At 39.0% G+C, this 15,484-nt stretch overlaps 1 protein-coding gene across 2 annotated transcripts in view; it reads left to right on the top strand.

Moving 5' to 3' along the window:
* Positions 1–15,484, top strand: part of DSCAM (DS cell adhesion molecule) — a gene marked incomplete at both ends in the record, with an annotated part of 740,068 nt that overhangs the window by 402,850 nt on the left and 321,734 nt on the right. For both annotated transcript variants that reach the window (XM_082624816.1, XM_082624817.1), the window contains one exon: positions 7,591–7,737. In XM_082624816.1, the coding sequence (XP_082480942.1) occupies positions 7,591–7,737 (147 nt within the window). The remainder of the gene's footprint in view (positions 1–7,590; positions 7,738–15,484) is intronic.

Raw genomic sequence — 15,484 nt, 5'->3', positions numbered from 1 at the left:
CCTCACCCGACTTCTCTACTCCGTCCCTGCTACCGCAGTCCCGTCAGTCTTCAGACTCAGTACTTGGTGTGATCCTCTCCCCAACCAAGTTCTGTTGATCCTTTGTTTAAATACATTTCTGTGCAAGTCACTTCTGTTCCCCTACAGCTGTTCCTGCACTCAGCCCAGGCCTTCCTGCTCATGCTCCGGCCGTGACCAGGTCAGGGAGTGCAGTGGGTGAGGGTGTGACCTCCCAGCCCCATCATCAGGGTATTGTGCTTGCTGGGATGCTTCTAGTTCTGTGAGCACAGGCAGTCACTTCACCTTGGTCCTCACTTTTCTCATCTGTAAAAATGGGAATAATAACAGTACCTGCCTTCTTGGGTCATTGCAAGAACTAAATGGGTCAAAACATATAACATTTAGAGCAACGGTGGCTCACTGAACACAGAAGATCTACTGGCTCTGATTAGGATTAGGATTCATAGCCAAATGTCTCTGTGTCCACATTTCCCCTTTCTTTAAGGACAACCATTCCACGGGGTTAGGGCCCACCCTACTCCAGGATGACTCCTTCTTAACTAATGACATCTGCAGTGACCCTGTTTCCAAATAAGGTCACATTCTGAGGTCCCCAGGGTAAGGACTCAACTGGTGAATTTTGGAGGGAACGCAATTCAACCCATAACAACTGGTTAGATGTCTTACCTTAAGCGCCTACTCCTTTCTCTTTCATATATGAGGCTTTCAATGTAATTTTGTTAAACCATAACTTTTTATCAGGCCGCTCAATTGCTCGAGAAATACCTGTAGTTCCTTCATGCCTGCATCTAGTTATGGCCTGGCATCCACCCATCACATCACAGAAGAGACACAACTCAGAACCATTGGAATGAGTTGAATTCCTTTCCAATCTACATCTGAATTAAGAGAAATAGCTAACTTAAAGTTATCATAGATTACATATGTACATATATATGTATTTTATATGTATAGTTTTTTTCTACTTCTGTTTTAGTTAATGCTAATTTAACTTTCAAAATAAAGAAATATAAGCTATTCATGCAGAGGCTCATCTCAGTTCTAGCACTATATACTTAGAACTTGGATTTTATACTTGTGTTTCTCTCAGAAACTGATATGAAAACTGCTCAGGAGAAAGCTCTGTTTCGTTACACAGCATAGATGTCAATTGCAGGTGGCAGCACAGCTGATAGAAGTTTCATTGTGTTGTGCTACCATTTGGCATCTTATTAGAAGAACCATCTGTTCTTTTAATTACTATTAACTCAGTTGGGATTGCAATAGCAAAAAAACCCCTAAGATATATTTCTGACTAAATGAAATATCAAACATGCTTTTAAAATCTTCCTGAAAATAATATTGTCTCTATTGAAGATCTAACAGCCTGGCTGTACAGGAAAAAGCCAGAGAGCATTATGAAGGAATAATTAACATCCAAATCTGCAAATATGCTCATTTTCATATAAGAATACATTACAGTCATTCCTAGGGGGGGAAATACTCTTTCTATGTATTATACATGAGGAAGTTTCATGTTGAAATCCAAAAAGAGGAATTTTAGCTTTCTTTCTTTTTACCCAGACTTAAGAAGAGACATTTTGTATATAAATAATGATAGATGGGTTTCATCCACCCATCTCTTGAATAAATATTTTCAGGAAGCACAGCCAAACACTGCTCTGTGTTATGGAGATGAAAAGTGGGTCAGGACAATTCAAGTTTCTGCTGTTCTGGTTGGAGAATAGAAATGTTAAAGCAGTCTTCAACACACCTGAGATGACTCCATGTAGACATAATACAGTCAAGTGCTCTGAGCATGACCGTGGATGTGGTTCATGTTGACATTGCTGGAAAGTTGCTTTAGGAACTGAGGTCAGAATGAAGGGAAGGAGCCAGCCAGCTAGAGGTCTGGGCTCAGGGTCCTTCAGGTGGAGCAATTAGGGGAAGAGCAGTGTGGCCAGGGCAGAGGGGAAGAGGGAGAGAGTGCATGAATGATAGGGCCAGACCTAGACCTAAACCGTTGAGCTACCATGAATAACTGGGTCTAGCGGGACTCCATCAAGACACGGGACGGTCTGCATGGAGGTTGGGTGGCAAATGGGCTGAGGGGGAGCAGGAGTGGAGACAGTTTGTTGAAAGACTGGGATCCTTAGACCTTGGGGGTGCACGGAGAGGGAAGTGGGTCGTTCAGGATGTATTTTAGAAATAGGAACAGAAGGACATTCTGGTGGATGATATATGAGGGGCGAAGAATGATTAATTTGGAGAACTTCAGAATATATATCTTATGTTCAGATACTGGCAAACATGCCAGGGGATATTATTATTCAAATAATATCATTATGATGATAGAGGAGGTCTCTGAGTTTCCATCTACTCCAGATCCATCTATCTATCTATCTACCTGCCTATCATCTATCCATCATCTATCTATCTATCTATCTACTTTTTATCTATCTATCTACCTATCATCTATCTTCCTATCTATCTACCTACCTATCATCTATCTATCATCTATCTATCTATCTATCTATCTATCTATCTAGTTTCTATCTAATCCCTTTCTGCTGCAGAAAGGATTTCTTAAGACAGTGTCCGCATAGCCTCCTCCCCCAAGAACCCCACAGAAAGGGTGTATAAAGGCCCTCTCTGTGCCTCATTTATATCTTTCTACCCCTGTTAGTGCTCTGTTGTGTGACACTGGCCCAGAGAGGGTAGGAAAATTTTCGCCTGCGGTGACACAGCTCCAAGTGGCAGAATTCTGATGTCAAACTCACCATTGTCATTTCCACTTTGGTGCTTTTTCTAACACATGAGGTTGCTTCACATCAGGAAGCACATCCATGCAGAGTTAGAAGTGAGCCCCACTATGTAAGTGAACGTGGGCTCAGACAGGCCCAATGGCCTTGGGCAGTACTAGGTACACCTGTTGACCGGCTTCTCTTAGCAGGTCAGCTGAGTAACACACATGACATTTACTTCCAAAACTACCATTTTAATGCATGGCTATCTGTTAGAGGGCCTCTATGCATTAACCTCATCTCCAACAGTAGAACCAAGAGGATGTGACTCATCATCTCTTTTTCATAGCTGAATAATCCAAACGTTAAAGAGGTTGAATATCTCATCGGAGGTCACACATAGTGACATTGACAGGTTTGGAATTCATATCCATTGGATTCCCAAACTCAGATTTTTTTTTTCTTCCACAATGAAGAATCTCTCCAGGTGGGTGAGCTTGTTACACTTGGTACCAGGGAAAGAGCTTTTAACTCGATACTTTATAAGAACAGGAAAAAAAATAGCAGAGTAGATTGAGCAATCAGGTTAGTAAAGGGAACATATACAGCTAATTATTTGTATCAGAGTAATACACAAGGATGAGTACAGGTTTGGTGATAAATGTCAGTTTTTCCTCCCTCAGTAATGGTGTTTCCCTTCATCTGGATGAAGATAATCCTCTTCCCAGATTACAATCCAGCCTCTTCCCTCCCATCCTGTTTTCTTACCTGATGCCATGTCTCTAACCCTGAGACTCAAATCTGTTTAGATTGTAAGCTCCCTGAAGACGGAGGCTGTGTCTCATTCCTTTTTGGGTTCCCGGAGCCCAGGAGAGTGCTGGCCCAGTGAACTGATGTACTTCTCAGCTCTGGTTTCCTGTTCACCCAGAACACATGGCACCTCCTAGAATCAGCTCCCACACACTGCCTTCAGGAGGACACGCATGCCTGCTGTCTGCAGTTGACTACTCATAGTTCGGCAAAATGGATTTCTAGAACTCTTGCTATTTCTCTGCCTCTGACGCTGGTCAGAAACCCAAAAGGCATTGTGCCTGAGCCTTAGGACCTGCCATGCTCTATGTGTTCACTGCTCAGCACCATGACAGGAGGAATGTGGCTGTAGGACTTCTACCCTGAGTGTTCTACAACATTCCGAATCATGCAGATGCCCCATTTTCTTTGGTAGTTTTATGTTTCTAGATAGAAATATCCCACTAGTCCCTGGGGTGAGCTTGGCCAGGCTGGCTGAACTGGTACCAAGCTGTGGGTTTACTTCAGTGGCATTAACATACCAGCTCATGTCGATGAACATTGGAGAACCACGCCAGCAGTCACTTGATACCCATTTACTCTTAGTTTATGCAAACTTCTAACAGCTTTGGTGTGTCTAGTTTCTACCTCTCAGCATACTGAAGGCATCACATTGGGTGTGTGTCCACAGGGATACTGACAGCAGAGAGAAGTAACAGCTAATAGCCTTGTAGTAACAGAGGGAACAGATGAACTATTAAAGACAGAAGCAGAGGCTTGAATTCCTGGACCATTTAGTGCATGTTGAGAAGCCAACTTCTCAACTTCTGAGACATCCCTCTAATAACTGAGCAGCATGGATCAATAATCAACGCCCACAATGATGACCCTGAATCCAGAAATCACTCACTATTGTTAACTGACTGATTTGCAATGTGTTTAACATGACAAAATGTATCTACTGTATATTAGTAATGTTTCCACCTAAAGTGCTGATAGTTTTCCAAGGGAAATAAAGTTACCTATAGAATTTTGACTTTGCACAGTTGTATATTACCAGACAGTTCTGAGTAGTAAAGGGTGTATGTGTATATGTCTGTGTGTGTGTGTGCATATGTGTGTGTGAGAGAGAAAGAGACAGTTTGTGTGTGTGTGCAGTTTATTGCTATTAATATTTTGTATTTTAATATTTGCCTATTTTAACAGAAGCATGCTCTTCAATTTCATTTAAGGCTGTGAACAAACCCATTTATTGCATATGATACAAAACCCTCTGGTGATGTAAGACAGGAAGTGGGGTGAAGTGGCAAGCAAGGGGGTGAATGAGAAGATTCCTTGTCACTGTGAAGCCTGGCGTTCTAGCGACTGTGCTGTCCCTCACTGTCCTGAGGTTTCCACGTGTCTCGGGAGTTCAGACTGAACCTTGGGTCTTCACAGCCCTGTCCTAATCAAAGGCTTCTATTCTTCATCCTTATTTTAAATTTTAAAATACTGATTAGTTTGGGGATGTGTTTTAACGAGAAATAAAGGGTTAGACAGAGATGGTTCAAATTAGCCCAGGAATTCAGTCACCTCCTTCTCTCTTTCCTGTGAATATTTCAGAAAATGTTTCAGACAGGTTTCCTGTTTTTCTGAAACAACATGTCTTAAGAGAGTCTTATTTAGCATGCTAAGTGGGTAAAAAGAAGTCAGATATTCCAGGAGCAAAGTGAGTGATCAAATTAAATGTGCCTGGAGACCAGAGCTATCTCAGGAATCAGTGGAGTAATGAGTGCAGGCTGCTGCTGCAACCCTGAGCATCTCTCAGCGCTCTGAGCAGCCGTGCACATGATGCTTTTCCTTACATTTAGCCACTGCTGATGGCCTATCAATTCCAATGAAAAGACTCTGTGTTAGAGAGGTGACAGGAGTTAATACAGTATCTTTTTCATCCCTCTTTTCTGCCTATCACTCTGTACTTTAAAGGAACTGGTTATGAAAGCATTATGTAAGTATGCAAAATATATTGAAGGAGAAAAATGTTTCAATTATACACATTATATACTGGTAAGAAATGCTTGGCATGTGATGAAATATGACAAGTGGTATTTTTAGTTGCTTTTTTTAGGGGGAAGATAAAGCAAAAATATCTAGAATATACAACATTTGCTTTTTCAGCTATTCTAATATTTAGCATATTTATAGCATGTTTTAAAATAAGTAACTAATGCAGTTGTTTAAAAAGTAAATTTATTACTTAAAGATACTTTATCCTCCTTTATAGTTAGTTGGTGTTCTTTTGGAAAGCTTATGCTAGATCAGTATTTGTTTTATGATTTTTTTCTTGTTCATGTCCATGGAATTGCTTTCATATTGCATAAGAAGTAATAAGCCATTTTTATTTTTTAAAATTTTTTAAAGATTATTTTAGAAATTATTTTTACTTATTTAAAAATAAAATGTGTTGGGTCTCATTGCTGTGTGCAGGCTTACTCCAATTGTGGCAAGCAGGGGCTACTCTTCCTTGCAATGCATGGGCTTCTCACTGTGGTGGCTTCTCTTGTTGTGGAGCACGGGCTCTAGGTGCGCGGGCTTCAGTAGTTGCAGCATGCAGGCTCAGTAGTTGTGGCTCATGGGCTTAGTTGCTCCATGGCATGTGGGATCTTCCTGGGCCAGGACTCGAACCCGTGTCCCCTGCATTGGCAGGTGGATTCTTAATCATTGTGCCACCAAGGAAGCCCATATTTAAAAAATTTTTTTTAATGTCTTTATTGGAGTATAGTTGCTTTACAATGTTGTGTTAGTTTCTGCTCTATAACAAAGTGAATCAGCTATATGTATACATATATCCCCATGGCCCCTCCCTCTTGCGTCTCCCTCCCACCCTCCATATCCCACCCCTATAAATAAAATATAAGAAATAACCAAGAAATAACCAAAGGTTGGCTCAACTTAAATATCTGAGACCTAAAATTAATGAAGTCAAGACTCCTGGCAAATTCTGATTAAAATAAACCCAAGGCAGTTTCAAATGAACCTAAGGAAAACAGTTTAAAAGAAGGTGAATTTTTGGCATTTTAGTCCTTCCCCAAAGAGACAAAATCACATTATCTTTTAAGTAGAATTGCATCAGACACAGAAATATTCCATAGGAAAGACTCTAACAGTGGTAGAAAGCGTCTTGAGTCACTACCATGTAGGTGCAACGACTCACCTTGAGATTTACTCCTTAGCTTTTATTTGATGTATCATCAAGTTATAATTGAACAGTGAAAAATTATCTTTAGATATTTACATTTTCAAAGGAAAAATCATCTTTATTCTTTTTCAAGCAGCACTGATGCTTGATCTCTTAATGTTAGCCATTTCTGTACAAATAGAGTTGTATAGGCGAAAATCACAGGTCACGGAGAACACATTTTGTCCTGTGCTGATACGAAGGAGGAACAGCTGGGTGTGGCTTTTTTCTCCCTGAGAGGAAGATGTTACTGTCAATAATTTGAGTAGTAATTAGGAAATAGCAGTGTTCTCTAAAACACTGAATATAGGAGGAACTGATCTTTGTCTTAGAATATAGAGGTAAGTGTTGGTTATTATTGAGGAAATATGACAGTCTTTCTTGGGAAGATTGTGGAATGTATTATTGCTCTATAGTCTAACACTTTTGTGTGTTTATTGAAATATTTCAAACTGAGGCAAAAGTTTACATTTACATGAGGTAGAAATTTACAAAAGAAAATTAATACTCCTTTAATTTGTCACATTCTAGAGAAAAGTGATGATCAAAGAAAATATGCTAAATTAGCTACATACTAATTGTTGCTGTTAAATAAATACATGACCTAAAAAATTAATTCATGAGAGTAGGCTTTACAAGTATATATTTATTGGGTGGCATACTTACTAAACCCTCTTAATTTAGGGTAGTTGAAGAATTAATATATATCTCAGGCCCTTAAAGTAACACACACATACAAACACACACCTTTTATTTTCCTTCACTATTCAATGACTTTGTTTATATGACTCGGTTGCTTCTGTTCTGTTTTAATGGGGTAATTATTTTCTTTTATTTCAGGATCTAGATTTCTCATCACATCCACTGGAGCCTTGTATATTAAAGATGTACAGAATGAAGATGGATTGTATAACTACCGCTGTATCACACGGCACAGATACACCGGGGAGACAAGGCAGAGTAACAGCGCTAGACTTTTTGTATCAGGTAAAAATTCATCAACACTGTGTTTTCTATCTACCTCTGTCTTCCTTTGTTAGTGCTCTGGGATGACTCAACCAAAATTGTGGAATTCATGAATGAAATGAAGCCTTCATTATTTTCCCTCAAAATATTTTAGCAATTTAAGGTTATTTTTCTTTAATATAAATTTATTTATTTATTTATTTATTTATTTATTTCTGGGTGTGTTGGGTCTTCGTTTCTGTGTGAGGGCTTTCTCTAGTTGCGGCGAGTGTGGGCCACTCTTCATCGCAGTGCGCGGGCCTCTCACTATCGCGGCCTCTCTTGTTGCAGAGCACAGGCTCCAGACGCGCAGGCTCAATAGTTGTGGCTCATGGGCCTAGTTGCTCTGCTGCACGTGGGATCCTCCCAGACCAGGGCTCGAACCCGTGTCCCCTGCATTGGCAGGTGGATTCTTAACCACTGCGCCACCAGGGAAGCCCAGCAATTTAAGGTTTTTTAAACCAATACCAATACAGTACAATGCAAATATGGATATTTCAAGTGAAATCATTTCACCTTTTATAAAGCTCCAAATTCTGTTAACCCAATATGATTTCTGTTTTGCTGGCAATGCCTCCTTGCCCTGTTATTTGTATGTTATGTCATTGGCAATACCAACCAGCATCATGGTGCCTCCTACCCTGCATAGATCTGGGGGAGCAGGGCAGGGTCCTATAGAACAGGGATCCCCAGCCCCTGTTAGGAACCGGGCCACACAGCAGGAGGTGAGCAGCGGGCGAGCAAGCGAAGCTTCATCTGTATTTACAGCCGCTCCCCATGGCTCATGTTATCGCCTGAGCTCCGCCTTCTGTCTGCATTATGGTGAGTTGTATAATTATTTCATTATATATTATAAGGGAATAATCATAGAAATAAAGTGCACCATAAATGTAATGCGTTTGAATCATCCCTAAACCATTCCCCCATCCCCGCCAATCCGTGGAAAAATTGTCTTCCATGAAACCAGTCCCTGGTGCCAACTTGTTCCCTGTATCATGTCTAACAATAGTGGGGAAATTATCCACATCTAAAGTTAAAGAAATAATCACAGTCTCTTAACTCCTTCCAGGATTATTCTTGAGTGAAGAAAACCCCAAAGCAAGTTTATTCCTCCGTGATAAATATGTCCGTTTTGTACCTTTTTTAATGGGATTTATACTTTGAGAAAATATTGACCGTTTGCAGAATCTTTATAGTAGGCTTGCTATTGGCCCGTCTGTCAAACAACTCAGCAACCCATTCACACGGGGACACATTAGCACTTCATGCAGCAGTTTAGAAGCGTGAAATGACCATCATGGTATTAGAAATCAAGTGCAAAATATCTGACCTTCACCCTTATAGCTTTAGAATGTAAAGTCGATCCATGCAGTGAATATCTATTTTATTTGTCATGATGTTTTGTGCGGGAGATGTGACGGGAAGTTTTTAAACGTTGGGGTAATTAAAACAATGTCACCTGAACACCCACTTACTGTCCTTGATAATGTTGTATCTAAATTCCTCTTCCCCATTCACATCCTTAAAATAGCCAAAACCCACCTGCCTTTTCAGGTGTAGAACAAACATAAGTCATAATTAATTGATTTTTCCTCTGAACTTGAAAATATTTTTTTTTACCTGTTCTTTTTCATGTCAAATGATACTTTATCCCTTGTATTATAGTTATGTCTTGTTGCCTCTTTTAAGGGCAAGAATAATCATTACAGTAAAAATATGCTCACTTTTTTCAAAAATGTAGAGAAAATGAATTAGAAAATGAATAGCATCTGTCATCTATTCCATGGTAGCTTTAATGACAACACAATGGTCTACATGTTCAGAATACCTTAGGAAAGGTCTTGTTTGCATTAAAGAGGAACGTCTTTATGACAATATTGAGATAAGAAAGGAGCAGTCTCTGGGGGTGGCATGGATCTGGGTATGAGATTGAGCTTAGCAAAAGAAGCAAATAAACATTTCTCCATTGAAAGAATGTGAATTAAGTGATAATAATCTGGGAGCCCATTTTTCTCTAAAGAAAAACCTAAAAAGAGAGAAAGCCTGAAAAGGTAAACTTGTTTATCTCTACTCTAAATCAGTAAGTACTGATTTTCAAATTTAACTCTCAGAGTGGGAAAGGCAAATTTGCTTTTCTTAATCCCAAGGTTATTTAGTTATTTAGTTATTTAAAAAAATTTTAAAGCATGTTTTGCTGATGTTTCAAAAATAGGCAGCAGGACTCATTAGCATTGGGTCACCATGGAAGTGATGAGCATCCATGAGATCGCCCCATGAGCATTTGTGCAGATAAGTGAGGAGCATCAGAGCAGAATCTAGTGAAGGAATACCATACACTCAGATGCCAGCAGAAGAGAGGGAATAAAAAAAAAAAAAGAAGAGAGGGAATAAAACAATGTTTGGGGTTAAAGTTGGTATTTGCAAGAAGGGAGAAGTCAACAGGGTCACACATAATCAGAAGGCTCATAAGAGAGTCTGCTGCATGTGGTGAATTACGCTTATGACTTTTTGGTCACAGACATTTTAATAAAGTAGTTGAGGGAGATTGTCAGTGTTAGAAGATGAGAACATAGACACTGAGTGCGGATTATTGTTCTAGAGTTCTAAGCTTTGAAGGCAAAGAGAAATTAATTTTATTTTAAATTAGATTTAAATTCATTTAAAAATGTACACATGGGTTTGTATCATGGTGGGGGCATGTTAGTAACAAGGTTTATAATGACTCCAAACTCCTCCTGAAGCTGAAACGGATGCAATAGGATGACAAAAGAAAAAGCACGTGGATGACTTCAACAAAACTAGGTGATGGGTATTCCCCAGAAACTCTTAAATGTGGGGGGCTATAGACAAACTACTGACAACAATAGGACCAGCGTAAGAAGAGCAGCAGTGTAACATTAGGTGATGGATAGTGAAAAGAGAAGAGTTACTGGGATTACTATATAGTCACAGAACTGCAAAGTTGTCAGCAAATGTTCATCTCCAAAAAGCGGAAGATGGGAACTTCCCTGGTGGTGCAGTGGTTAAGAATCCACCTGCCAATGCAGAGGACACAGGTTCGAGCCCTGGTCTAGGAAGATCCCACGTGCCACAGAGCAACTAAGCCCATGTGTCACAACTACTGAGCCTGCACTCTAGAGCCCGTGAGTCACAACTACTGAGCCCACATGCCACAGCTACTGAAGCCCACATGCCTAGAGACCATGTTCCTCAATAAGAGAAGCCATGGCAATGAGAAGCCCATATACCACAATGAAGAGAAGCCCCCTCTCACTGCAACTAGAGAAAGCCTGTGCGCAGCAACGAAGACCCAACGCAGCCAAAAATAAATTAAAAAAAAAATAGCAGAGGACCATTTCTTGAATGGAAACCTAGGAAAATGTGTCTAAGAATATTCACAACAATTTGATAGACCTACACAAGCTCTGAGTTGAAGCTGAATGCAAAAGGGCCATGATATCACATAGTTTGGTAGTAGTCTAACTCCTTGCAGATCTCAGAAATATTTAGCAAATACTACTTTCAGAAGAAGAGAAACTCACCCTGAGGGAAACTGCTGGATTTAGGAATCAAATTGAGCCAGAGTGGAACACTAAACACAGAGAGAAGGCTCAGTAGTATGGGAATCCCTAGAAGAATTTCATCCTATAAAATACTATAACAGAGGGAAAATTAACTATGTTTGTATTATTTTTATTTGGAACCAGGATTTTCAGTGTAACAGAAAAGATAAAAATAGAAAACCAAAGAATTAATAAAATTCATGAAATATCCAATAGAAAGTATCAGTACACACTTGCTGTTTTTTTTAATATGTTATTCCAAGTTCTTTCCCTTTTCAGTGGACAGTGGGCAACCAACAGCAACAAGCACCTCTACCACCTAAATCATAGTCTCCTTTAAATATTATTCCCCAATAACAGGGACCATGTTTCCTTGGAAGAACAATGGATTATTGGTCTGGGACAGGAAACATATAAGATGAGCCTGGAACATAAATGGGGTCTTGTCACAATTGTATGTATGCATATATATATATATATATATATATATATATATATATATATATATATACACACACACACACACATACACATACACACATGTGTGTATATATATACACACATATGTACATATATATACTTATATAATCATTTACATATATACTTACATGTGCACACATACATATACATTTAATAATAACAAAAGCAATAATAAGAAACTTATTCATCTACTTAGAGGTAACTAAGGCAGGCACCAACTCTTGATTTTGATAATTAGTCATTAAAGATAACCACAAAATTTCTTCTTGTCTTTCTTGTAACTACTGTATTTCAAGATAACCAAATAACCCTAGTTCAGAGAGAAAAGTTCTTATTTACAGAATAATTACATCTATTGAATGTGAAAGAAAATGGAAATTTTAAAATTGCCATTTTCAACCCTTAATAAAATAACTTAATTCAGACAAACATTATCATCTGAATTTTCTGATCAATTTAGTCTCACTGAGTGTGGGAAAGCAACACGTGATATAGATGCAAAGGGAAAGAAAAAAGATTGAACTTGATCTAGATTATCCATTACAACTAAATTCCAGTTATAAGGGAAATGGCAATAGAGGAACAGGTTAAATGACACCATAAAGAAAGAAGTTCAAAATGTGAGATTTCTTGTAAGAAAACTCACCTGGTTTCTTCAATGAGTCAAAGACATGAAAGGAAATAGAAGGAGAGTCTTATCTGAATTAAAAGAGAATCAAGAGCCATAACAACTAAGACCACTGGTAAGGGGGTGTGGCCAAGATGGCAGAGTAGGAAGACCCTGAGCTACCTCTTGCTATGGGCACACCAAAATTAGCACTATTTGCAGAGAAACTATTGATGAGAATGACCTGAAGACTAGTTTTCCACAATTAAAGAGATAAAGAAGGAACCCCAATGAGCTGGTAAGAAGGGCAGAGACGTGATATAGTCAAGATCACACCTCTGGACAGGCAGCCCACAGGGAAGGAGAATCACAATTGCAGAGGTTCTCCCCAAGGAGTGAAGAGTCTGAGCCCCACATCAGGCTTCCTAGCCTGGAGGTCCTGCATCAAGAAGATGAATCCCCAGACTCTCTGTCTGTCTTTGAAAGCCAGTGGGGCTTGTATACAGCAGGACAGGAGGGCTGAAGGAAATAGAACTCTTAAAGGGCTCATACAAAATCTCACACACTCTGATACCCAGCACAGAGACAGTAATTTGAAAAGAGCCTGGGTCAGACTCACTTACTGATCTTGGGGAGCCTCCTGCAGAGGCACAAAGCAAGTGGGACTCCCCCTGGGGAGATGCTGGTGGCAGCAATTTTGGAGAGCTCATTGTACCATGAGGACACTAGTGCTGGCAAGTGCCTGTTTAGAGTCCTCTCTCTCGCCTAGTAGTGTTGGAAGCTTACCCAACCATGGACCAGTTGGCAGCACACCTTGGACTCCCCGACCCAGGCTAGCAGCCTGCTGCATGGAGACCCAGCCCCACCCATTAGTGGGGCAGCAACCTCTGCATGAGGCAGGGCCTGCCAGCCAACCAGGCTGGGGTCCAGCCCTGCCTACCAGCACTCCCACAGTAGTGGGCTCAACTACAACAGAAGGGTGCATGCAGCCCACATAAGGGCACCCTCAGAGCATATACCTCTGGTGACCAGAGCAGAGTGTGCTGCTGGGACCCATAGGATGTTTCCTATATAAGGCCACTTCTCCAAGATCAGGAAATGTAACTGACCTACCTAATACATAGAAATAAAAACAGAGAATTAGACAAAATGAGGCAACTGAGGAATATATTGCATACAAAAGAACAAGATAAAATGCAGAAGAAGAACTAAGTGCAGTGGAGATAATAATCTACCCAATAAAGAGTTCAAGGTAATGATCGTAAAGATGCTCAATAAACTCAAGAAAAGAATGGGTGAACACAGTGAGAAGTTTAACAAAGAGTTAGAACCAAACAGAGCTGAAGAATACAGTAACTGAAATAACAATACACTAGAAGGAATCAATAGTAGATTAGATGATAAAGAGGAACAGATCAGCAAACTGGAAGACAGAGTAATGGAAATCACTCAAGCTGAACTGAAAAAAGAAAAAAGAATTTAAAAAATGAGGACAGTTTGAGGCCTCCAAGAAAACATCAAGCATACTAACATTCACATTACACGGGCTTCATAAAGAGGAGAGAGAGAGAGAATGGGGAAGACAACTTATTTGAAGAAATAATAGCTGACGACTTCCCTATCCAGGGAAAGTAAGCAAATATCTAGGTCCAGGAAACACAGAGAATCTCAAACAAGGTGAACCAAAGAGATCCATACCAAGACACATTGCAGTTAAAATGGCAAAAATTAAAGATAAAGAGAGAAACTTAAACATAACAACAGAAAAGAAATTAATTAAGTACAAAGGAACTCCCAGATGACTGTCAGCTCACTTTTCAGAAGAAACTTTGCAGGCCAGAGAGGAGTGGCATTATATATTTAAAGTGATGAAAGGAAAAAATCAAGAACACTCCACAAAGGAGAGGTAGAGTTTTAGACAAGCAAAAAGTGAAAGATTTCAGCACCCACCAGTAAACCCATTTTACAAGGAATGATAAGGGGACTTCTCTAAGCAAGAAAGAATGTACTGCACCTAGAAATATGAAAATTATGAAAGGAAAAATCTCATTGGTAAAGGCAAGCATACAGTAAAGATAGTAGATCAGCTACTTATAAAGCGAGTAAAAAGGTTAAAAGATAAAAGCAATAAAATGATTTATATCTACAATAAGTAGTTAAGGGATACATGAAACAAAAAGACGTAAAATACAAAGTTAAATATGTTAAACATTGGTAAAAATGCAGGGTTGTTAGAATATGTTCAAACTTAAGAGATCATCAACTTAAAATAATCATAATATATATATATATATATATATATATATATATATATATATATATATATATATATATATATATACACATATATATGTAGATAGATAGATAGATATCTATTTGGTGACCACAAACCAAAAATCTATAATAGACACACAGAAAAGAGAAAGGAATCCAAACATAACACTAAAGGTAGTTACCAAGTCACAAGGGAAGAGAGAATAAAAAGAAGAAAGGAACAAAAAAGAACTACAGAACAACCAGAAAACAATTAACAAAATAGGAATAAATACATAACTTATCAAAAGACATAGAGTGGCTGAATGAAAAAAAAACAAAAACCAAACAAACAAGACCCATATATATGCTGCCAGCAAGAGACACACTTCAGATCTAAAGACAGACACACACAGACTGAAAGGGACAAAGAAGGACATTACAAAATGATAAAGAGATCAATCCCAAAAGAAGATACAACAATTGAATCTATGCATCCAATATAAAATCCCCTAAATATATAAAGCAAATATTAACAAATTTAAAGGGAGAAATTGAGAGCAACACAATAATAGTAGGGGACTTAAATACCCCTCTTACATCAATGGACAGATCACCCAAACAGAAAATCCATAAGGAAAGATTCACCTTAAATGAAACATTAGATCAGATGGGCTTCAGGAAAGATCACACGCTAGGCCACAAAAACAAGTCTTAGTAAATTTAAGATTGAAATCATATCAAGCATCATTTCCAAACACAAGGATATGAGACTACAAATCAACTACAAGAGAAAAAAACTGCAAAAATCACAAACATGTGGCAG

Source organism: Mesoplodon mirus, assembly GCF_964341445.2.
Source record: "Mesoplodon mirus genome assembly, chromosome: 6".
Classification (NCBI taxonomy): Eukaryota; Metazoa; Chordata; class Mammalia; order Artiodactyla; family Ziphiidae; genus Mesoplodon; species Mesoplodon mirus.
Note: the sequence above shows the minus strand (reverse complement) of the source record. Positions and strands in the feature narration are given on the sequence as shown.